The sequence below is a fragment of the Maylandia zebra genome, linkage group LG7 (assembly GCF_041146795.1).
Source record: "Maylandia zebra isolate NMK-2024a linkage group LG7, Mzebra_GT3a, whole genome shotgun sequence".
NCBI classification, from domain to species: Eukaryota; Metazoa; Chordata; class Actinopteri; order Cichliformes; family Cichlidae; genus Maylandia; species Maylandia zebra.
In genome coordinates this window covers 12,861,018-12,887,355 of record NC_135173.1, presented here as the reverse complement: position 1 = coordinate 12,887,355, position 26,338 = coordinate 12,861,018, and the positions used below count along the sequence as shown (strand labels likewise).

The 26,338-nt window shown below is 40.8% G+C and overlaps 1 protein-coding gene across 1 annotated transcript; it reads left to right on the top strand.

Moving 5' to 3' along the window:
* The first annotated feature begins 1,202 nt into the window (after positions 1 to 1,202).
* On the top strand, positions 1,203 to 26,338 carry LOC101472138 (RNA polymerase II elongation factor ELL). Its single transcript, XM_004553202.4, has 12 exons — positions 1,203 to 1,379; positions 4,172 to 4,219; positions 13,554 to 13,681; positions 15,427 to 15,581; positions 17,532 to 17,773; positions 18,737 to 18,861; positions 20,240 to 20,354; positions 21,146 to 21,602; positions 22,073 to 22,136; positions 22,515 to 22,686; positions 22,803 to 22,847; positions 23,141 to 26,338. Exons 1-12 carry the CDS (start codon positions 1,242 to 1,244, stop codon positions 23,249 to 23,251), a joined length of 1,800 nt encoding a protein of 599 aa, XP_004553259.2. The 5' UTR covers positions 1,203 to 1,241; the 3' UTR covers positions 23,252 to 26,338.

Here is a 26,338-nt window from a genome sequence, read left to right as displayed (position 1 = left end):
AATCCCTTTCATGACAATGCCCATGAGTGCGGGAGCTCAATCGCTGGGAAAAACGCCCTGCCCTGAATCCAGGAACCTCTGGCTGTGGGGCAACAACACTATCGTTCACAGGTAATAATACAATGCTATCAGGTTTCTGCTAATGTAACAGAAAAAACCCCCAGAAAATAATAACCCACTGACGTTGTTTCAATAACAGATCACTGTAAAATTATTCCCCACTTATCATTTTACCATATCAACACAGCAATACCAAAATCTGAAGCATTGCAAAATACACCCTATTAAGTGGTTTATGATCACACTTTTATTTCACAAATAGTTTGTAAACCCTCAAGTAGAGAACTGGCTAATATGTATAGGTAAATAAGAGCTGGCTGTGCTCTTTAATCAGCAGCTAAAGTAAGTTATCTGTTAAGAAATGAATGAAAGTGCTTATTTGATTTCTGCCATATGGAGATAAGATAGGCTACACATGTCTTTATGTAAGGAGTTTGGTTTGGAATTTCTTTAATACTTGCTTTAGTTTTTAGCCAGATTTAAAGGAAATAATAATAATAACAATAATAATAATAATAATAATAATTCAAAAAATTGTTTGGTTCCAGATCCTCACACGTCAATAAATATTATTTTCTTAAAATTTAAATGAAGATTATCTGAATACAATTATATATTATATATATATAATTGTCCTTATCTATCTATCTATATATATATATATATATATACATATATATATATATATATATATATATATATATATATATATATATATATATATATATATATACATATATATATGTATATATATATATATGTATATATATATATATATAAGGACTGGCAGGTTAACTATTTATTATACTTGTCTGCTGTCTGCAGTTAAAACTCGAAAATATGCTATTGAAATTAAACATAAATTACAGCTAACATCCCATCAGGTGTAACTTTTTATAGTCTACCTTATTCTAACGTTGCAAACAGTCACGACATGCATTTACCAAAACCCCGGTGGATGAGATTAACTTCGACCAAACCCCAAACCGCGAACGGATCAAAGAGCAGATAAAAAGAGACCGGGGTGTCCGACGACTGGAACTTCTCGAAAGCGAAAGTACGCGTGTGTACGTGCGTGCGTGCGTGCTCCTGTAAGTGTGTGTTAGCTCCGCCCACAGACGGTCGTCTCCTCGGTGACGTTTCAGGCAGAATGTCGCCAGCAGCAGCTCTCAGTTGTAGAAATGGCAGCGCTGAGACAGGAGCATCGGTATGGGCTCTCCTGTGCTAAAATCAACAAAAACACCCCGAATCAAACTCTGTACCACGTCAAGCTCACTGACACCGCCATCCGGACCCTCGAAGCCTACCAGAACTTGAAGGTAAGACAATTTATCAGGTTCACCAACTTTGGAGTTTGTGTGTCTTTTTTCCTCTCTATATTTTCTTGTTTTTGAATCGCCTCCCAACTCCGGGACCTGCATGAAAATAAGACAGTTCCTTATTTTAGGGAGAAAACTGTGAAGTTTGCCCACTTATCCCGATTACAGACGGTTCAAATGCTGTCGACAAAAGCGTTTTGGTAGATAATTGTGTACTGCGTTACTTTCTTCTGGCTGTGTTACAGTAAAAGGCAGGCTGAGCATGATTTATTGTGATTATAACAAGCAAATCATTTCACTCTGGTGACTGAATTTTCCTGTAATCCGAGAAATTTGTTTTGTTTTGAACAGAAAATGAGAAGTTATCAAATCGTAATCTGCTTGAAAACCAAAAGGTATTAGATTTCTTTTATGACAAAGGTTTGTGGTTATCCCCTGGGCTTGTTTTCGCTGTTTTGTTTTCGTGTGTCAGTACACTAGATCTAAAAATATATGTACATTTAGATTATGGGAAAACGCAGGCGATTTCCTATAAACAAAATGTGGTTGGGGACTACTACCGTCCTCTGTTGGTATCATAAGTTCTGCTTTGCGTTTCCAAATGCGCACTACTTACTGTCCCTGCCGATCATTAAATGTTCTTTAAAAGGCTTTTTTCTCCCCCTGTCTATTCCGCTCTGATGAATAAATTAATGAACAAGCTATCAAGCAAATTATTCGACTGCTCCGAATCTGGAGACTGCTTTATTGTTTTTATGGTCCATTAGATTAGACCGGGATAATTTAGTCTGTCTAAATTGTCTTTCCCAGAGCAATGCTCGATAAGACAGTTAGTCCCAGTTATGACTGAAGTCATATTTGCTTAAATATATTTCTTGTTTGTTTGTTTCCTGTTTAACCATCAAAACAAGTCTATTTCCGGTCACGGACCATAAAAGACAACAGCCCAAAACTAACTCTGGATTTGGGACTCGGTGGATCAGCTGTGTAGTACGCATTGGGTCGGCGTGGCACGGTTTTGCAAGTTGTTGCTGTGCTCTTGTGTATTGTTTTTTGGCCTTTACACGCTTGGACGCCTGCCCATCTCCGGAGCTCATTGGTCTGTGAAGCAGAGTAAACTCCAGAGCTCATAGACCTGACAGCTTCTCCCAGGCCACAGCAGGCAGGCAGGCAGGAGAGGTTACTGCAAAAGTTTTCCAAGTCAGAGACCACCCATAGTAAATACGGTTTTAGACTGCTGGTCTCCCACCGAGCTGTGAAAGATGTTGTCCCAAGGAGCTGCAACCTGAGAGTTTCTGTTACTAGTTATGATTTATTTATGCTTTTCATACATGTGTTTTTATAAAGCACAAGCTAGAGAATGATTTTATTAAGGAAACTACAAAAGCTTATCAAATAAGGTCTGTAGCTGAAGATCTAATGCACTAAACCATTTTATAATGTTATAACAGTTTGTCACAACTGTTATAACATTATTGTAAAATCATAATTAACCAAAAACCAGCAGGTATTTAAGGAAACAAGGAAAACCACTGCTGCTCTCTGCTCAAAAATAAGAATAAGAACAATTGCTTATTTTATGTTGATGAATTAATCTGCAGCTCTTTGTAATAGGTGCCATTTTAGCAAACAACAGTGGTTTTACTAAAGGTCAATAACATTTTTACTAATACTTCAAGTTACAAATCAGTAACAACTTTATGTTTTCCCAAGTTGTAATAAATTCCTTTAGTTTTATTTAAATGTGACGAGCCGTCACTAAACACCCATTAGTCTTCGTTTTCCAATAAGCCGTCATGTTTGCAGTTGTTAATAAATGTGATTTAAATGCCACTGCGGTAGAACAATAAACATCAGTCAGAGGGCTTTTCCTCGACCTGGCAACCCCCTCAAAGAAATCTTGCTAATTAATAAATAAACAGTCTGTTGACATTTGTAAAACCACTAGTTACGTGTTATAAAAGTACTTCAATTAACCAATTATTTCAATTCTGTCAAACAGCGACTCTTTTAGTGAGTAAATGATCAAATCTGGACCTTTAACAAGTTAGATTTAGCCTTACGGCTGTGTTATGTGCTTTAATATTTATTATTCCATTCAATATTAAAAGCTAATGGATTATGAAGAAAATTACAACAATACTCAATAGCGAAGACATTTCTCAAAGCTGTTAATAATAAATTACGAGCCCTGTCAATCACAGGCAAAGCTGTGTTTCGTGGATAACAGTCTCCAGCTATTTACTGGGAGTCGTGTCGACTCAAAAGCAGGCTTCATTTTTAAAGGGATTTTTCAAATATTTCTTTATCATTTAGCTGGGAGAGAAACAATATTGTGTTCAGGAGCTTAAGCCAGGTTTCACTGTGGTCTTGGAGACCAGTACAGTATTTCCAGCACAGTGCAGGCTTGTAAAAGTGCTTTTTTTTTCAAAGACATATAATTGGTTTCAGAGCGTACTTTGTCTTTCCTCTGGGATCTGCTTTTTAGCCTTTTATTCATTTAGAGGGGAAATCAGCCGAAACGCACACCCGCGCACAAACGCGCTCGGCCAGCCGACTGACATGAGCACAGTTTTTTGCAGGATATGGAACGATTAACGCTCACATTACTCTCCTCTGATTAAAGCAAGAAGCATCTGAGCAGCTGGGAGTGATGGCAACATTTTAGCGTTTTAAGTTCCCTAATCCAAACGGCAGTTATCTAGAAACAATGGCGGTATTTCTTTACTCATAATGCATGAGCTGTTGATTCAATCACTGACCAGTGTCTCCTTTTCTCTCTCTCTCCTCAGGCATCACTATCAAATCAGCCAGCGATTTGCTTCAAGGGGAGCCAAGGGGTAAGATGTTTTGCATACTCTCCCGCTGATGTCTGAGAACCTGAACGCTCTAATTACTTCTGATTTGTTGTGGAGCACGCTTATGACAGTTCCTCTGGAAGATGTCTTATATGATTCTTAAGAACACATCGTTGAAGAGGTGGTGATTTTCCAAATGTTTGGATGACTTTATTGTCATAGGTCGATGGGTTTTGCTGCCTTGAATTGTTTTATGAAGAAAATAACAGCAGTCAGTGCACCCAGTTTGAGGGAAAGGTGTCAGTCATTTTCCAAGTCACAATAAGTTGTGTCAACTGTTTCTTTCTCTAAACGTATATGTACAGAAATCAGATACATATCATGGCTTGGTGCTGAAAGTAAGAGGCCATTCCTGTGAAGTGACTGTATAGAAAGATGCCTGTGTCCGGCTAGATTAGCCCGGCCAGTATTACACCCTCCCGAGCTCTGCCTGCTAGGCCTCTACACATTTACCACACAATCAGCCCTGTCTAAAAGGAGCTGTTCTAATCCCCATAAGAGCCGATTGCATTGACGAAAGTGACTTTGCTCTGTACACAAATGCTAGCCCTGTGTGCTCACATGGGCCCTAAGACAGGGTGTGCTACACCCCGAGGCTGCTAGCCAGGTTACTGGGTCAGGCTTGTAACTGGGGAGGCTTTGTTTTTGGGGGGGGGAGGAGGAAGGGGAGTTGGCAAACCCCAGGGAGCCCCCCATGTCTCTACGCCTGTTGTCTCTGCGCAGACATGAAAGATCTGACGAGCAGGGGTGGTAAACAAGTGGAGGAATTTTTACCCAAGAAAATGTGCAAAATATGTTCAAAGTGCAAATGATGAATGTAAACATGTAAAGGAACATCTGTAAAGCCAGCAGCAGATTAACCAGCTTATTGCATCTTTCTGTGTAGCAATGTTAAGTGAGTGCAATTTAAGTGTGCTTTAATCACTGAATAGGATTTGGTGATTATATCTTGGCTGGCACATTACATATTCAAATTGCTTTGCGGAATTCAAGCATGGGCTCCCTCCCCCTCCGACAATAGTCCCAGAGCTGGACGATTGGGCATTAATGAGGTAGCGGCAGCCATTGGTGGTGGGGGAGGCCATATTAAGCCGTTAGTGGGGGGAGGATGCTGGTTAACATGGCAGTCTGGCACATAACAGACCAAGAGGACATCCAGTATCTGTGTCGGTTGGAGGGTTTCACCATCACAGATGTAGACGTTCCCCTTATCTTTCCACTTGCTAACTGTTAGCTGGATCACATCCTTTTCCCCAAAAGCAACATGAGGTCCAAGAGGTCATGCGTCTGCTGACAGCTGCCAACTGTAGAGCTTGATCACAAAAGCCACGACTGCCTTCTTTCTGATGTTTGTCCTTGCTGGCTCATGTCACGTTTCCTGTAAAAAGGGCACTTCCAGGGCCGCAGAAACCAGAAGAATTCTCCAAATCACCGTCCTGGCGTCAGTCCAGGGCTGCGTGGTATCAGGGGCCAGGGTTCCTATCAAGAAATAGCACGCTGAGGTTTTCGGCTGCTTTTCCCTCTGTCCCTGCGGCATTCTGCCCTACTATTGTAAATTGTCTGCCAAGCTTGTAATCATGCAATGAAAGACACAACAGGACTCTGAATCTGGTGTTCAAGGCAACTATGAAACACAAATTACTATAAAAAAACAGGAGAATCTAGCTAACCCCTGCTTTTACTTGTTTCATTTGGACAAACAGATTTAAAACTGCATGTTGTTGGAGGAAAGGAAAGTGAGTGAGTTTGATCAATGACAATACTTTGGGAGCAGTGAGTGGAAAACGGTAAAAAAAAAAAAAGGAAAAACAGCATATTTTGATGAATCAATAAGAACATTGTAGAAGAGAGTTTGAAAAGAAACATTCTGGATTCCTTAAAAGTCATCACTAGGATTAAGGAATATATTCGGAGCTGGTCTGGGTTCCCATGGTCTGGAATTTCACATCCCAGTGCTTATTTTCCTGTGCTACTGGCAATGCTGCCTGCTTGTTGGCATGACGTATATCCATTTAGTAAGAAAAGAACCTGGCCTTTGTTTTATTTAATACATGCTAAAGTCTACTGATAGGTAAAGGTTAGCTGCTTGTTAATTAAATGCGCGCACCTTCATGTTTTCATACATTTATAAGAAATCTCAGTTATTATCCTGCAAAGCTGTAGTGTAGAGTTGTTCGATGTTATACCGCAGCACTGAAAAAAGGCTTGATGAGTCTAATACGTCTGTTGTTGCCATTTCGTTTAAACGCGTGTGCGATGTGCCGTGTCAGCTGTGACGTCGGTTTTATTACCTTTGCAGTGCATAAACGGTCAACTGGAGTTGCCAGAGTAATTGTTTTTGTTTATGGCTCTGTTTTCATGTGCACAGCTGTCACGTACAGACAGTGGCGCTGGATGAGAGGGAATGCAGAGGCGCTCTTAAGATATCCTCACGACGACTGCGTGTGAAGGCAGAGCTAGCTTCCTCCCTCCCGCCTGTCCCCTTGATTATTGTGCCATTTCACCCCATGCCTTGGCTGAATCCTTGCAAGACCATCAGGGCCTCTATCTCACACATGGCTGCTCTGACTCTATTCCCCTGTCACCGCACCACTTTGCCTCGCCTCGCGTTCATACTGCAAATAAGCTCTTCCACTGTGGGAGAGTGTATGTGTGCATGCACACCACACATCCTTTTTTTTCTTTTCGCTCCCCCCTTTTTTTCTGGGACCTAATTAGAATAACAATAACAGGAATGTGGTTGAGAGCTGTCCTCTCCCAGTGGCAAAGCGGTGAGAGGGAGAGTTGTCCCACGTGTTTCTGAAAGGGCACACGCCGCTCTATTCATCCAGATGTGTTAAGCGAAGCAAAAGTCCCTCTGTTCTCTGCCCGTTTGAGGCCCACTGTGTTTGTGCAGATGCAGTTGGGATTTTTAGATCATACAGTATATTTTAGAACAAGCCCCATGAGATCCTAGGGTTAAAGAGGACTTTTTTTTAGTTAGCTTCTCTGTCATTACTGTATTCTTTGGCTTCTTTTGAAGAACACCGGTGTTTTAAGCTTACAAGAGTGATGAAAAGATGAATCAGTGGCTCAAGCTGGACAGGCAATAAGGTGGCAACGTGCAAGTGAGTCAAACAGAATTTTCAGGATTAGAAACACAAATAGTTTTGCATTCGTGTTGCGTCTTTATGCAGTTCATTTACGTTCCAAAGAGGCAAGTGCCTTGTTAGGAAACTCAGAAATAACGCATGACTCCACTGAAACAGATTTGCAGATTTAGATTTTATTTGTTGTTAAATTATGCTCCATATCCCCAAAGTGAACAAGTAAAGCCTTCAACCATAAATTATTAACAAAAATATCTGCAAGGCACCAGAAACTGAGACGTGGTTCCACAAAGAAATTCATCAGATTATGTGACTGTTTTTCGGGATGATTTGCGCTGTAGGTCATGCTGCATGCCACCAGAATCAAGGTTCTTAAAGTGGCTTAAGTCAGAAGTATGAACCTGTATAGTGATAATTCCAGTTCTTGCAAAATGACAGCCCTGCAGCTCATCTCTTTTGAAAGTTTTGGAGATATTTAATGTTTATTTGCTCGTTTTACCTCATTTTCAAGGCAGGGAATTGTTATAGGATTACCAGTCCAGTAATGGGAGTGTAAGCAGAGTGATTGCAGTGGATTGTTGGATTATAAGGGGAACACATTTGCAGAATAACACAATCTGCATGTGTATAGTAGATTTTATTTATTTATTTGGGAAGTTTACATATTGTGTTGAGAGAAAACAGCAGCCTAGCTCTTCTACATTTGAAGGCTATTAAGTGTCGTCTCCATCCCTCTGTGTGTGAAGAGGAAGGCACCTAAAAGAAGGGGTGGGGGTGTCAGGGGTGCTGAGATAGGGAGCGTTTGTTGAGGATGACAGATTAGCTTCAGCTTCTTGGAAAAAGACTGATTCTGCTTGGCATAACAGGCAGTACCTTGGGGGTTGCTCGACAGTTGCCCATCCCCATATCCCCACAACAACTCCCGTCAGTCCCCACCCCCGCTTCTTTTGCTTTTCCTGTATCTACCAACCCCCCTCGATGAATAGATCCTCAAGCATCACCGCCACATCCATCCACCCTCACTGAAAGCTCAGTTCACACTGTAAGAGGTCTAAATGAATCTTTGAGGGTATGTAATTTTGATTTTAATAACTGTCACAGTGGATATGTTGCTCACACTGTAACAAATGATTGTTAATAACAAATTCCTCTCCTTTGTTTTATTATTACTGTCAATCTTAAGTTACATTCATATATTAAACTGTATTTAAAAAAAAAAAAGAAACGTAACCAGTACACTAATTCCAGTCAGGATCCATCCCCCTCTTCTACTGAGATACACATTCCTAAAGGAAGACTATTTAGGGCCATCCTTCATGCACTGGCTCTACTGGGAGTCAACGCCACCCCCATCCCTTCCACGCACACACCCAAACCCCCAATCCCTCCCTTTACCACCCAACAACACACACAGCCACACGTCCCTGCTGTTCATGAATAATCCAGGCGGCCCGACAGGCCCTTGCACTCAGCTTTGTGGGGGAAGAAGCTAGAACAAAAGATGGGCAGCTCACAGAGCAGCTATGGCTGAGTAGGCTCAGATGAGAAGACAATGGTTACTAGTGTCAGTACAGACAGGGGCAGGAGGCAGAGGCTTCAGAGTAAATCACATATCCAGGCGCCTGCTCAGTGCCACCATGCCAAATACCAGAGCTGGGAACCTTGGCCTCCTCGCATTCGTCTGCAGAGCAAAGAAAAGAAAGAAAGAGAGGAAAAACTATCCTCTCATCTTTTTCTGCAGATGTTTGGCTTGCGCGTAGCACAGAGGTGGGCAAACGTAGATCTCATTAATGATCCCTTTCCCCCCCTCGCTCTTGTCACACAAAGACAGGGTTAAGAACTCTGTTTAACCTCATCAAAGATGAGCAGTTTAAACATGCTCGAGGAGTTACAGATGAAGTTTTACAAGGACATCACCATCGGTGCCCTTTGTCCTTGTTCAACTGCTGAGACCCCTGCCAAGGTTTTCTGTTCCAGTCCAGTTCACACCTTAAAACAGCTTGAAAGTATTTGACATCTCCGCACACAGGGCCTGGAGTAGCAGATGTGTCTGGGCTACAGCCACAGAGCCAGTTATTGTACTAGCCCGTGCGCTCGATGGGGGGGCCGCACTGACAAGGTGCTATGGCTCGCCTTTTTGTTGCTCGAACTGTAACTGTCCTCCAGCTAAACTTTTACTCTCGCCATAATAATGAGAAGCAGTGCTGCACACAGCTCTCACCGCTGTGTGCTTCTTAATATTAAGCTGCTCAAATATATTAAACTGACACGTGTTAATAGCACGCTCTGATCATAGTAATACCCGATTAAGCTTTTCTCTGATTAATTAATCGTCAGATTAAAGGACTCGACAATCATAATTGGAATACTGTAGCACATAAGCAATTTAATGAATTCTTTGCCACGTTCTGAACCGGACAAGTAACCCTGAATTAATAGTTATCTCCATAATTATGAACTTTTTACAGCAGGAATCAAGACAGAAGTCAGAAAATATTCAAATGGCGTTCAACAGCGCATTTTTAATAATTCAATTGACATATTTTCCTAACACAACTAAACCCCCTAGAATAAAATGTTTAGAGATAGTTTGTCACTAGTACTGAACTAAAATGAAAAGTCATTAGCAGCAAGCACACGAAGAAGTAAATATTGTTTCAGTGATGTTAGCTACTCATTTATCTCTGAGTTAGTAGCTGCATATAAAAGCTGTGTGTGGATCTTCTATAATTAATTTCCAATTACACTCTTTTTTTTGATTGGATAGTTTGTTTTCTTTTTGTTTGTATTTTTGTTTGTTCAGCGTTGAGCGTTGAGCTCTGACTGATAATAGCCTCTCTGTTGACATTCCACCGAAACAGTCAAATATTTGACCTCTCTCCTTCCGTGTGACCCGTCAGGGTGTGAAGGTTCCTCTGCCTAAAAAAGACAAAAAGACAACACACACACACACACACACACACACTGGCGGCCTCAGGGGATCAGGCCAAAGCTCCATATGTGTATGACTCAGCGTCTCTATGTAAATCTACACCTACTACGTGACTGACAGCAGCCTTGGGATAACAGACCTGTTGGTGCAAGTTCTATCCTTGAGTTATCACATCAAAAGTCCACTTGACTGTGATAATTAGTGTATTCTGCAGCATTTAAAATTATAAACAGATAAACCTGTATTTGCTGATACTTCAGCACTACTAGTTGCTGTTGGTATAAAGCAAAAAAGTAGCAATTTAACCAGGTAACAAGTCAGAGAAAAATGTTATTTAGTGCTCTAAGCTTTTACAAGATAACATACAAAAAACTTATTGTTCAAACAATCAATTTTGGTAAGAAAGTAGCAGCAGTGTTGTTCTAGTCATTTTTGAGCAGTTAAAGAAATAATATTAGGCATATGTTTGTGCACTTTCCTTCTGAGACTTGTTCAAACTCAGGAGGCACCAAAGACGCAGATACGTGATTAGCTGTAAAGGACAAGTGCCTGCAGATGTGTCTACAAAATAACAGACAGTGACTCCTAAATTCTTCAAGTAAATGACTCGCATTTTTAGGTTCAGTGCGACTTACCCTTACTGAGCGCTTCATCATGATCTGTCGCGGCCTCGCAAACCTTATTTTCCGAAATGTAAAAAAAAGGGTTAAAATAAAAGGGTGGTTGAATTTCTGCACTAAAATTGTAGTTCTTGGTTTCTGTTTTTTATTCACAGAAGTTCAAGACAATTATTTAGTTGGACATATTCCACATTGAAAATATCCATGATATCACTCACTAGCTACAAAAAGCTGTTGGACTTAAAATGTTAAATGAAAAATTGTAATATTTTTCCAAATGCTCTGCTTGAATAAACAAATAAACAAATAAATTGATATTCAAGCTTGCATTAATCTTGCATACTCAGTGATATTCTTCAGATCTCCTACTTTCTCAAAGCAAAGAGGAAGTGTCATCAAGCCTCTACAAGTTAACTGATACCAGCTAACCTTTTCTCATGATTAACTGTTTCCTGTCTGATATAGGTTGATAGCTTTTCTTGGAATTATGAGACCGTGGGTCATGTGATAGTTCCACAATTACTGCTGATTAGCTATAGATACATTATCTCTCTTTTCTTTTCTGAGCTTTATTGCTAACGTAGGCAAGCTACTTGGTGTAGCTGTAGCTTCATATATATTCTAAGGTATGAGTGTCACCGGTCTTCTTAGTTGATAATTTAAGAAAGCAAGTAAGCACAGTATAAAACATCTGTGTCACTATGTGCTTGGTCATAGGGGATTATTGGGTTGCTGTTTCTGTCTCTAATGTTGTATGAGCTTTACCTTACAATACAAACCTTACAATTAGGTTGATGTTTGTTGTAAATTTGTGATATTTAAATAAACTGAGCTATGGTTATTGTTCAGGCTTTATAGTCGTCTGGCGCTTTAAAGTTTGTTATCCTGCGGCTACGTAGAAAGGCTCTCCTCGAGAAGTCAGGAAGTGGGAACTAATGGGTTAAAAGACATATGGTTATGAAGCTTGAAAAGGAAGCTGTGAATGAAATGGGGGGCGACCTCTAAACAGTCTGACCTAAGTGACATTGATTAGAATTAGAATGTGAAGTGTGCAAGGTGGCACCGATGGGGGTGACAGGCAGATCTAATGCATGGCTGGAGGGGCTCATAGTGACTGAAAAAGGGGACGTGGTGGCAGTATTGCAATGCTAAATGTGCAAGTGCAACCTCACTTTATCCTAAAGCCTTTGTTTAGCCGTACCCTGATTTTAAAAACAAATTTGCGACTTTTGTTGACTTATAATTTTGGTCGTGGCAGCCACTACTTTACTCTTTGGTCCCGAGGACGTGCCTCGCCTCTTATGCCTGCTCACTTTGATGCTTTTCTGGCTGATCATTTCTAATTACTGTTAAAGGGGGGGGGGGAAGCAAAGCCGACATATGCAGGGCTCTGCTTTACCTCTTCATGTTAACGGTCAGACATAAATAGGTCAAAATTAATGGTCAGCTGTGAGTCTCAACTGTCCCCGGCCTTGTGTGTTGCTTTGCGTTTTGTGTTGACATGGGTGCGCATGAGGGAAAGCTGGGGGCAGATGGGGGGTGGGGTGAATGGCATGCCTTGGGTTTTTAGAAAAGGAGGAGGGGTGTGGAGGAGAAGAGCTGTTCATTGGCTCCCTGCTGCAAAAAAAGTGCTTATGGCTTTGCTGCATGACTGGGCATTTGTGACAGCTATAGTCCTGCCAGCCACATCTGCCAGGGGGACAGCGCTCTCAGCTCAGTCAGCTCATCATCAATCAATCATGAACGGTAACTAAAGAAGTCCATCTGACTGACATTTGTTTTTTCTTGAGACTTGTGCTTAAAGAAACTACTGCATGCTTTGGCCTGAGGAGTTTTACTGGATCTGCCATTGAAGAGGCAAAAAAAACAACAACATTTAGTCCTACTCATCAGTGAACACGTACTCGTGTTTGCAAAGCATGGGCAATAATCACGGGCTTCATCTGAATCTAGGACAGTCTATCAACAAAAGTGCCAAACTGCCCATTTTCAGGCTGAAACACAGCTGCAGGCAGTGTAGCAGAGAGCCACTACCCAGTGTGCTTTAAAGGACATATTACCTGTTGGTTAATGACTTTCTAAGTTGAACTATCCTTTCAGTGGAAGTGGGTTTTCAGGTCATTTTATGTAACAGGCTTCTAAAAGTAATAGACTTCAACCTGCTGGCTTGTTTTGTTGGAACAGAGCCGTGGACAGTCTGTGACAGAAGAGGTTATCGCCGGAGTGAAAAGGTTGTCCACTGTGCTTTTGTTATGTTGTGCCTCGCGAACAGGCTCTTCTTGTGACTACTTAAAGGTCATCATACGTGACCTGGGAGGCCTCTTGTTATGGGCCGCAAACAAAAGATTATTTAGGTGTCACTGAGATCAGGAAAATAAACCCCAAAGTTTGTAAGTTTGGCTGCTTTACTTTGGGTAGTGTTTTTGAGATAACACTGAATGAGTTGAGGCTATATCTGGGGGAGATAAAACATGGTCGTTGCATAACACGGCTCTTAAATTAGCAATGCTAGCACACGCAAACACACACACACACTCAAGCATGTCAGAGAACACTGTCGAACTGTTAATGATTACCAAGGACCGGCTTTTAAACGTTTGATCATAAGCATTTCTTTACTCTGTAAATCAATGTTTTTTAAAACTCATGGTTTTTGTTTCTTTTGTCTCGGATAGTACGTAAAGATCCCCGCACCGACCCCCGAGTCTCCAGATGGATTCAGAGTCTTCTCATTTTACCTATCCAGTGACAGCAAAGACAAGCCTCAGTCCAGCTTCGACTGCATTCATCAGTATGTCTCAGGGTAAGGAACACACACATAACTCTTTCCAGAGTCGACCACGAATGGAATTTGTAGTAAATTTGGTACCAGAGTGAGACCGCAGGACCAGGCCAAACAGTGGCCTCTCTCTTTGGTAATAGTACCACAACAGGCAGAGAATCACCGTCAGGCTCTATTCAACTACAAAAATACCCAGAGGCTGTCGTGCCACCATGACCTCAAAGGTGTGACCACACGTAACTGAAAACAGAGAAGTAGTGTTTATGCTTTGCCGGGTTAAAGGGTTTGTTAAAAGGTTACATTAGAGCAGCTTGTTAGAAATACAGTCATTAAGCCTTCATAATATTTGTTATAAAGAATTTAACTTGGTAACCGGACCAGATTTGGCACAGAGTCATGGAGGAACAATGACAGGATTTTTTTTCCTTTCAGTTGTTCATTTGATGTTTTGCTAAAATGAATGGATGGGATATAAGTGACAAATGAATGACACATGGAATTTAATCAAAGATATCAGCTCTATGTTTTTATGTCTTACCAAATGTCAGATGTAAACATTGGTGCGTGGATAGATCCATACAGTTTCAATAGAGAGAGCATAAGGGAACAAAGGGTTGGCAGTATGTTTGTTTGCAATAGTATTTGCGACTTTATTGTAGTCAAACAAGTTGGTGAGCCAGCGATGGGGTTATCTGTCTCTTTGTCCTTTTGTTATGTTATTTTGAATACTTGCTGGGAAGCTTTAATTGCACTCAAGGTGGCATAGCAAGTTTAATGTTATCTTTATTTGTCTGCCACGCTCCGCGAGGGTAAAGAAGAAGAAGGTGTACTTTATTGGTCCCCGTGGGGAAAATCCCTCTCTGCATTTAACCCATTCACTCAGTGAAGCAGTGGGCAGCCACTGGGCGCCCGGGGAGCAGTGTGTAGGGACGGTACCTTGCTCAGGGGTACCTCAGGGTAGCTGTTCAGGGGAATCGAACCCCCGACCTTCCGATCATGGGGCCACCACTCTACCTACTGAGCTATCCCTGCCCCAGGGATAGCAGGATGTGCACGGTGAAACAGACACAAGAGAAAGATATACATCACTAAATATACATATGTACAAAAGCAATGATTCACTGTCTCTTTATCTGACTAAGGAATGGTGTTTATATGTGATGCAGCGCGGGAAAACCCGGCCAAAGCACAGGCCGTGCACAAAAACAGCCGCACAATGACTGCTGTTTGTTGACTCAGCTTCACCGCGTGCACTCTCTCAAATATCTCCAAGAAACATATCTCCAAAAAATGTAGTTTATCGAACAGCTTGTGATGGATAAACCACAAATAAACAAACATCTCGTCTGTGTGTGCCTCCCTCATTGATGCCTCATTCATTGATGCTGGCAACTTTTCCGTCTTTAGCTAGTGGTGATATTACTCTGTGGATTGCAATTGATGATTTCTTGTAATCCTAGAGGAGTTGATCATTTACAAATGTGCTACAAGTAAGTGTTTAGGTATTTTTATCGTTACTAAAACACTGTAATTCAAATAACAGACATGTGTTCAAGTTAAAACTGTAGAAAGTAAACAAAGGTAGGTAATTGAAATCAGGTTTTTTGCACAGTAGTCTAGAATTTATCACATTTTAGGAAACATAAAAAAGTTTTAAAAAATGGAAAATATTGGTCTTATTTTGGTATTTTCCAGCACCTAATGGTGTCTGAAAAAAATGCTGGGTGACAGTTAGAATTCCTAATTCTCCCTCCCTCTTTACACAGGGAGGGCAGGGATCACCTGGAGGGCCAGGGGAGCATTCAGGACAAGATCACAGTCTGCGCCACAGACGACTCTTATCAGACGACCCGAGAGCGCATGTCTCAGGTGGAGAAGGACATCTGGAGCCGGTCAGCAATTGAGATCAAGCCAGGCCCAAGTACGTTTCTTACAATACGTGCGTCGATATTTTCTTGTGTCTTCCAACTTCATTTTACACAGCAGCCTTCAGGCATTTAGGAATCAAGGACAGATAACTGGAATTTTTTTATGTTCCCGAAAAGCCTTGAAACCACCACCTTTTAATATTTAATCCTTCTGATAATTACCATATGGTGCTATCACATAATAAAGTTATCACATAATTGATCAAAGTGCCGTGTTGCAGTTACTCATGTGAAAGCAGAACCTTTTTCTTCTTCTTGCTTTCATTCTGACAAAATTGCTCAGGCACTTTGCCAGTTTCCCTGCCAGCATCATTAATGTGATTGAGTTTGCACAAAGTATGCGCTAACAGGTCTCATGCTGGTGAAGTTGTCTAAAATGTAATTACACAAATTGAAACGTTAGTCATTTTATAAATTTCCTAAAAACACCTAAATAAATATTTACACACACAACCTGTAGTGATCTGTGCCTGACTCCTGACTGAGGCCTGGTGGCATTCAAGCCCAGCGTTAGCTTAGGTTATGATTTGAGGCTTTTACGTGTGTATTCAGATAATAAATGTCAAAAACCACTGGAGACATCGTGGTGCAGTTACAGAATATCCAGTTTCAGTTAAACATGTCTTTTCATGTACCGTCTCCTGGACACTCCTGCAGAGAGGGAAAGAAATGGATCGCAGTATGCACTGCATGCAGTTGAGACTGCACAATTATTTTGCGGTAACTTGCTGTCTTTTTATGGTACAGTAATGTTACACTGTACAGGGAAAAAAAAGAGTCTATACATCAACTCCTAAATGCAGGCTACAATAGAAAAATGTACATAATTTGGACTGTATTGTATGATTTAATCTTTGGTTATGTTCAGTAGTACACACATTTTGGTGCTTGGAAGCTTAAAAAAGTCTTAAAAGAAAAATAAATTGAGCCATTTCCTGCATACAATTCCATCTCAGGCTGTTTGGTAATTGTGCGGAAATACACCCGCACTACTGCAAAGCGTGTAAACTCTAGTAGGTCACAATGGAAAGTCAGCAAAGCTTCCTTGAGAATCTTAAAACTTCCCCGAAGCGCTGCTTTAATTTATTGCTGTGAAACAATGGCTCTAGTCGCTGCTTGCTGGAAAGTTGCACTACAGGTTGTTTCAGAGCAGGGTGGATATTTGCCTAAAATTGACACGACATGGGTAAATTGCTGGAACAAGCTTGTGCAAGAAGCATGAAATACTGTATACTGCCAAAACTGCAAATTACTGTTAGAGTGTAAATATTAGCAGTTTTCACATTATCACTGTGCTGTAAAGCATCATCTGTACATACAGCACAGTCTGCCACACTGTCCCCGTGAAAGCACTGTTAGTGTTTGACCTACAGCAACCTCAAAGCATGTGTTACAGCTATAATGAGATTACAGTCTGTAGATATCCATAAGCACTGCCTGCCTCGGTCCAACTGAGAAAGGTTCTCTCTGTTAGTTGCTTTAGTTTAAACGCTCTCCTGTTTACACGGCAGCTAAGCGTGCTATCTAACCCACTCACTGTTTTCCACTCTAAAGAACACTGCCTCTGCATATGTGCAGAGAGCGCAGTGTTTAAATTATTTACACGTTAAAACTTTTTTTCCCGATTAGGATGAGAGCGTTGCAAGTCGTGCATGTGCTTCGTTTGCGTTACACTTAAGGGGACTGGCGACACTTACTCCCTCGCAGGTTGGTCTTTCAAAACCAGGTTGTATTTGAATATCTGGCCTGAGGACTGGATTAGCCCCAACATGTTGGCTGCGCTATTACAGGATACTGTGAATCCTGTTATCAGATCAGTTATAATCTGCAAGTTTTGTACAGGGTAGCGACTGTATTGCCTTTCATCAGCCTGAGATTATTACACCGATAACCTTTTAATTTCCTATCTCTAATCAAAGTAAGCTGCTTTGTTTTGACTTTAGGCAAGTGTGTGAAGGTCCAGCGGAAACAAGGTCTGGTGTCAAGCTCAGATAGCAACAACAAGCACTCCCCCAACAACAAGAGGAGCCTGGTTCCCAGCCCTGTGGCACACCGGCCTTTGAGGGATCGCATCATTCATCTGTTGGCCTTAAAGCCCTACAGGAAACCCGAGCTGCTGCTGTGGCTGGATAGGGAGCGGGCAACTCCAAAGGACAAGGCTGACCTGACCTCAGTACTGGAAGAGGTGAGATATCTGGTAAAATGCTATGTAAACACCTTGCCCACTAATGAGAAATTTCCTCAAATGCAACAAGTAAAAAAAAAATTCAGGTGAATACAAACCAGGCTGCTTTTTTTCCTATCAGGTTAAAGACTGACCATGCAAACATAAATAAAACAACTAAGCTGTAGTGCCTCTTCACCTCACTGTACAATACCTTGTGCAATACTTTTTGTAAATAGTCAACAGTGCAATAGACTCAATACTTGAAATGTGCAATTCACTTGTATTTTTATTTTTTATTCCTATTTATTCTATTTATCCCCTTTGTATATTTTATTTATATTTGTCTCTGTATTTATATATGTGTGTGTGTGTGTGTATATATATATATATAACAATTCTGTAACTGTAACTTCGGTCGTTGCTGTGCTTTTTTTGGAAATCGAATTTCCCAGAGGAACCCACCCGAGGGATTAATAAAGTTCTATCTTATCTTATCTTATCTAAAAGCCCAACATGCAATTTACTAGTAAACTACTATTTATACACCCGCTATAACTAGCTTAGTGTTATGCAGCTAAAAACTGTGCTTGAAAAAAAAAAGAAAGTGACGTCAGTTTAGTTTCTTTCAGGCATATTTCCTGTGCTCACAATGTTTGAGTGTCCCACTGCAATCATCGAGACTGTGCCGCCGCTGGTAGCTGTAATTAGGGCTCTGCTTTAATTATCTCTGGACGAGAAGATTGTGTTTTGACAGGAAGGGGGGGGGCGTGTTGTCTCCAGCTGGGATCTGACTACTTTCAAAATTGAAAGTGGTTGGTTTGGGCAGATTTGTATCAGCGGGATTAGGGTTAAACTGTTTATCAGACACAGGTAGTTTTTGTTTTTACTTACACATAAAGCCAAACGCAGCTGGATCTATTTTATTTTTATACTCAATCTCTTTTTTCCTGTGGATTGACTGAAATCTTTGGGGGTTTTCAGGTTGCTAAACTGAGCCCTAAAGACCACAGCTACTCTCTGAAGGATGAGCTCTACAGACACGTCCAGAGAGAATGGCCTGGATATCTAGAAGAGGAGAAGCAGCTCATCCACCGACTTTTGATCAGGTGAGAATTAAGTTTTCAGGTATTTTTTCCATTGAGAGACTTTAAAAAGCAAAATGTTTTAGAAAACCAACAACTGGTTAGCTTAAGACTTGAAACAGGGTAAACAACCAGCTCAGCTCAGCGTAAAGATAAAATATCCACCCACTGGCATCTCACAAATTAATATATTATTCCTTTTTTTATACAAAAACTGGGGCGCTGGAAGGAGATTATCCTAAACTAACCGCCTGCTGGGTTTAGTCCATTATCACACGAATATAAGTGTCTGACTGGCAGCATAAAATGAAGCATATGTCCATTACCCCAAGTTCTTTTTTAGATTTTCAGAGACTTCTCGTAGGCAGATAAGGCTAGAAGAAAGCGATAGATGCTTTGTGACAGTGCTGGCGTTAACACCGAAAGGCCAATGGATTGATGTAGAAGTCTGCTGTGATCATTTTGAAAGAGGAGCTACTAAATGAGCTACTTCTCCGCACTGATGAATCGCTTAATGGACACATCAAAGCGCAGAAAAATATTCCCTGCGCCGTGTTGCCAAATGGCATTAGCATGGAGCGCTCAGAGTTGCAAGGCTGAGCTGTTGATGGTGAGCTTCCACCCCTCGTGCATTTCCTCAGCCTGCCAGCCAACATGCAGGCCATGTGCTTCATGAGAATTTTGGAAGAAGTGCTGTTGTCTGATTGCACAATCTCCCTTGTTTTTTTCACCACCCCCACTGAGTGTAAAAGTCTTACAATTGTAGTCATCGAATGATTCGCCAAGTGTGATAAAGCTGTGACGCTGTGCACATACTGTAAACTGTGCAAACTGTACGCTTCTTCCTTGTAGTTTATCCGTGCATTGGGGAAGGTCCTTGCTGTGAAGGCTTTCTTACTACTCTCATGTACCTCTTGATGTTAATCTGTTCTGAACTGCACTGCGCATTAATGAAGAGGTTTGAAACCACTGGGGGAAGTGACTTTATGCAGTGGCATCTGTTTGAGGAAGGAGCTGTAGGAAGCAGATTACCAGAAAATAGTGTTTACCCTTACAGAGGTTAAATCAGCTGCTATTGTTCTTACACCGGCCTGTGTTTTGTCTTTGTGGTTGCCCCCTTGTGGATTTCATCACCGAAGACACGAACTGTGCCACAGAAACGTGCAAAAAGCAAAACGAGGAGGGAGAAAAATGCAGTTTTGTAAGGTTGATGATTAGAGCTTCTCTGAAAAGGCTGTCATCTCCACATCAAAGTAAATGATAATTTCTCATGTGCTTGCTCAGGAATCTGCCAAAGAAAACGTTGTGACTTATATACTGGCTCTTCCTGTTTAGCTTCACAGGCAATTTACCTTGAAGCTGCTGTCCAACTGAAGGTGCTGTGTTCTCAATCTTTCCTCAGGAAGCTTCAGCCACTCCACAGCAGCCAGCTGAAGAGTCCCCAGTCCAACCATTCATTCCACAAACCCCCCGGGGATTCTCCTTCACAGCTCAGTCCTGCCAAAACTCTCTCTGTGGTAATTCAACGTAATTTTTCCCCCCCCTGTTGCTTCTGTCTTATTAGACTAAGAATAGACAGGGAATTTCCTCTTATGCAGATTGACAGTACACCGTGTAAACATGGATATTGTTTGACATTTAGGGAAATGCATATTTCCATATCGCTCTGGGCATATGGAAAAATTGACACCAGTCTTGTATCCTCTATGTTAAATAAGGGAAAAGCTAGCCTTCAAGGTTTTATGCTCTTCTTTTGTGTTCTTTAAAAAGTTGTTCATGCTGTTGTTTCTTCTTTAACCTTGCAGTTTTGTTTACTTAAACTTAACCAAACTGCAGCTGAAAGCTCCTTTCTCCTTCAAGACCTTGACAGCGAACTTCTCCCTTTAGCACATGTAGCTGGATCTGGGTAGATTAACATGTTTATGTGCCAGATTGTTTCCTGGCAAGGAGCAATTGTTAACAACTAGACTCCACCAAGTAACTAGTCTCGGCAGAGAAAACATCAAACAACATGTTTCTCACATAAGCAGCCTTCAACCCATCCACAGTGAATCTAAAATTAAACAAATTTAATGTGTGAATTTATGCTATTAAGATGATTTTGTTCCCTTTGAGCCAGAGCCTGACTGTAATCGTCACATATTGTGGAATTTTTGCAAAAGTGCTGCTTGCTGTAGCTTTTTATTGATGTAAAGGCATTTGAAATGGGCCAATCTTTGAATTAAAATGAATTCAAAAAACAGCAACCATAAAGTAAGAAGAATATTTCTGATCATACTTTGCAAACTTGTGTTTTCTTTTCCCCCAGAAACGCCCATCAGCTTTGGACCCATCCAACATTCAAACCCCCAAAAGACAAAGGCTATTAGACAAGTGCCAGCCTCTGCAGTCGCCCTCCCATGCTGACTTTGGCACCAATGGGGCTCGTAGCTCCTCTAGTCATGGAAACTCTAGCGGACACATTAAAACAGAGTTTGACAAAACCAACAATCATCTTCAGGGGAGCCCAAACGGTCTGTACTCGCCACACAAACTCAGCGGGTCATCCACGGTTCCCAAAGCGGAGAGGACTGAAGCAGCTCCGACTGCACCCACCGCCAAGCCTCCGCACACTGAAACCTCCATGTGCAATGACCAGCAGTTCACCAACAGCCAACATAAAAAGAAAAGATCCAAAAAACACAAAGACAAAGAAAGAGAACGCCTGAAAGCAGACTGGATAGAAACTAGCCCAGACCTGAAGCAGAATCAAGAAAATCTCCAAGGTAAAGAGCAATAAAACTATAAAATGTCATGTTATTGTCACCCTCCGCGTTTCCTATTGTTCAGCCACCAATCATTATAGTCTTATTTGTGCAGGCCACGAAACCCTTCAGCTGTTAGAATTTCTATATTTTATATATGTTGTTTCTGGAAGACCACAAGGAGAAATCAATATATTTTTCTCAATTTTAATGATTTTAGATGAGCGGTTAAAACTCGCACACTGTCACCCTGTCTTTAGCCTGTTGATGATTGACTGTGGAACAGCTGTGTGACCTACGGTCGAGCGAGTCAGCAGGCAGCGGTTGCCTCCTACTCGGGGCTGCTGGCGTCACCGCTTGCCTCGGCTCGGAAATCTTATCAGACACAGAGATAAATGAGTCCGTCAGCCTTGATATGATGGCCACATTATCACATTTGCATTGGCAGTGCGCTTTAACCTTTTTTCGATGTGTGTTTTTCCTATCTACAGGCCATGAGGGAGAGAAAACACCTGTTAGCTGTGGCACAGCAGAGGATCTGCCTGATTATTTAACGTAAGATTGAATATGTTCTGTGTCCGGCTTTGTTATTTATGTCATATTACCAGATTTAGAAGAGATTCATCTCTCACTGAGGTGTTTAGGTTTCAGAGTCTGGCTGACTGTTGAAGTTCAGCTTCAAAATATTTATATATAGTGAAAAAATGCACATCTAAATAACATGCCACAAAGCTTCCCTGACAATTACTTTAAAAAAAAGCTTTTTATTCGTACATCTGGTCAACATATTAGGCTGTAATCAGTTACATTTCGGGCCTTGAAATCTGCCAATGTGCAGTGCCACCTACTGGAAACACAGGAAACGATGGCTCTGCTTCTTGGCTTTTAAAAAAAAAAGTCAATGTTTTCCTCTCTTTCTTTCCTTTTCTTTAGAAAATACAGCATCATAACTGCGCTGGAGCAGCGTCAGAAGTATAATGAGGACTTCTGCGCCGAGTACGATGAATACAGAGCTCTTCATGACCGGATTGGGGCTATAACAGAGATGTTTGTTCAGTTGGGCTCAAAGATCAACACTCTCTCTCCAGGAACACAAGAGTACAAGGTACTGTCCGGTTTTGGAGGCTACTCTAGCTGCTCCGTTTCTTGTAAATCACCGCAATAGAAAACAGATCAGATCATATGGCACACTAACACCTTTTCTTATATTTGCTTTTTCAGCTTATGGAGGAACAAATACTACAGAAGTATCGCAAGTACAAAAAAGTAAGACTTATTGCTGTTTTTTTTATCTAAACACTTTTATTCAGTGGTGTGCAAGAACCACAAAAACATATTCTGGTTTTAAAAGAGTTATCTCAAGACATCATCTAAGATATGTTAGCCACGTTATCTTCATATCAAACCATTCCTTTTTTTTATTGCTGATATGCATCGATGGCTCTTTTTAAAAATTCTTTATCTACTGATAATCAGAGATAAGCAAAGATAAGCATCTTCTCATAAAATCAGGTTGAAGCCAACAACATCTAACTGGACTCTCTTCCTCTTTCTTTCAGAAGTTTCCTGGGTATCGGGAAGAGAAAAAGCGATGCGAGTACCTCCATAAGAAACTGTCGCATATCAAAGGCCTGATCACAGAATACGACAGAGCGCAGGGACTCTCGTAGTGATCGGCCTCGGCCCTTCGGCAGGGTGTAATACGACTGGACCAAAAGACTCCTAACGGACCCAAAGACTGCCCGGATGGGTCCTGAAGCCGCTGAGACACTATTCACTTTACTCCTTGGTCTTGATGTAATCGAGGAGCGAGGTTCTTTTATTCTTTTTCTTTTTTTTCCCAAAAAGCGGGCCGAGACCACGGACTCATGATCCGATGTTACCCTTCGACACCATCTGGTTTACAGCTGTGATTGCCGCTGGATTCTTTCTGCTGTAAAACGTGACACGGTGAAAGCCAATGGGTGTGATCATTCCAGCCTAAAAATTCTCCTTTATCCCATCTGAACTAAAAAAAAACCTTAAAAAAAGTGTTGATTTTTAAGTATTAAAAGTGATGGTACAATCAGTCCTAGAGGGGAAACAAATGCTACTAAAGTCTTTATATTTAAAAATAGAGAAATTTATGCGCTTTTTGCTGATAGAAAGTCAAATGATGATTGATCAGTCAATGATCAGATCCCATATTGACAGCGATAGGACCGTGCCATGAACAGTTTCTCTCTTTAGACTAGATCATAATTTACTAATTAATTTATATTTCATTACGACGAGACAACAACAACACAAGACACCTTTTCTGCAGGATTGAGACCCTGAAAAGTCGATTTCTCTTTAAAATCTGCTTCTTTAGGCTTTTTCAATGATGGATTTTGTCCTGTAGCTTTCTGCTAGCGTACTGTTTCATTTCTGAGAAATGTTGAAATGCCACAAAACGACTCCTCGCAGTGCTATAACGTTGGTTTTTCGAGAAAGTGCTTGTGCACAGTTTCTGTCACTTTCACCCACATGTAGCCTACAGTACCAAGAACTGCCTTTTAGTGTCTAGTGAGGAAAAAAACAACTATTGATTCAGAAATCTCTCCCAATTTATTTTGTGACAGGTTTACTGACATACATGAGCATGCTGTGTTTACACCTTGGTTATTTAAAAAAAAAAATGGGGTGAGAGCATAATTTACTTGAGTGGGTGTTACATTTTGATATTATTCTGCTGAATGCGACAGCAAAGCCTTTATAAATTTTACTGTGTAATTGTTAGCCCCACAGGGAGTATGGCACTGTAGGTCGCTCACTAAGTTCAAACCACTCTGGTTCGGCTGCGTGTAAGGAGCAGACTGACCTCTAGTGGCTGCTGGCGAGACTTTTAGATGTTTTCATTTAACCACCACCTGCCATTTTATTTCACCCGAATTAGCCTAAAGTGCAAATAAGCAGATCAGATTTCAGTATTCTCTGGACATTTGCATCAGTGTAGCTATACTAACAACAGTTGTCTTAAAGGTGGCTAAAAATGATAGAATGAAGCCAATATTTGCCTTGACATGTACATTATGTCTGACATTTCCACAATCCTGGTACCCCAGTTCTGAAATTGTCTCTGCTTAACCAGCTCAGACTGTTTCTGTAAATGTCTTTTTAGTTTGAAGGATAGCTCAGTTACTGGATAGGTGTTGTGCAGCAGTTGTCTTATCTGTGTTGTTTTTGTATTTTTAGCTTCATTTGTCGTTTCGTTATCTGTCAGATAATCACGTCCAATCCTAGCAAGCACCACTATCAGGAGGAATATTTGCAGAAATCATTGCAAAACCAAGGTCCTCTTGATTCTGTCAGTGCAAATAGACGGTGGGGTCTTTTTGCTATTTTGCAATCATCACTTTTTTGTTTCTTTTTAATTCATTCAGTACTCTGATATATTTGAAGGATTTTAGACTAGTAACATTTCCTCTGTCTCGGCACATATGAAAGTTTCCAAGAAAGATACATTTATCTGCACTGATGATTGGGGAAGGGGAAAATTGTAAGCCCAGGAAGCACCAGCTTTGAACATTCAGTATTACCAGAACTAGATTCCTTAAGCCCCAGTACACAGAAAAGGGATCATTTAGTTAATGTGCCTGGTTGGTTATCTTCTCAGGACCAGATCTCTTTAAGATTTACTGGTTTGAGCAACCGAGCAAATACGCGATAAACACCCGTAGCATTTGTGCTGGTACTAGAAAAAAGCAGCAGATGCTTCAGTGGTAATAAAACACAAGAGGCTCTTAAAAATACAAAACAGTTTATTTGTATTTGGCACAAGAAAGGTACTAAAATGTTTCTACTGTTGGCAGGATGGAGCACCAGCTAGATCACGAGAGTTTAAAGTCGCAATTTAACTATTTCTATTAAATGAAGGGCTTCACACTTACAAATAAGAACCTTTTACAATGATCAAATAAACCGTAAAAGAGGTGAAACTTCCTGGGCAAAATCACAGTATCATGAAGATAAATGTTCCATTTATTTAAATGTGTTTTTGGCAAACCACACCTTTGATTTTTTTTAAGGTGCTTTTCAAGTGCTGTCTGTTTTTTGTACTGTCACAGTAGCTAACTACTAAAGGTGCCTTTCATTCAAAGAGCAGAGTGATTCTACATATAACCATCATCGGTATTCTGGAAAAAGGACACTTGGGGCTGCAGTATTTATAAATTTGTAGTTTAACACTGTGCCACTTTCAAAGTGCTTTTTTCATCTTTTTTTTTGATAAAGTTAATCTCAGATGCCTTTTGAAATGCGTAACTATTCCAGTTAGGACAAGCTGGATTTTTCCAAAATTATAGAAGCTGCTTGATATTTGCTCACATGTGCATTTGAAAGAACAGCCTGGACTTTTATGTTTTGGTTTTGATTCCAACCTGGCAACCCACTTCCACATATTATTTGGTATTGGTAAAAAAAAAAAAAAGCCATGATAAAATGTGAAATGACCCTTTTTTCGTCTTCTTCTTCTTCTTTTAGAAATCACTGCATTTGATCTAGCTAGGAGAGCAAATGTATTTATTATGTTGTGTTTGTTCTTTTATTGAATTCATCTCTGCATAGTTTGTTCATTCTTTACACAGCAAAACCCAAGTACGATGAAAGGGAAACAGGATATATTTTTGCAATTTTTGATTGTGGATGCGTTATCATGTCATCCTCTTGAGAAAAGCTTTCAAGAAAAATGTGTATTGTCTCGGTGAAATTGAAAAATAAAGTTCTTTTCAATTCAA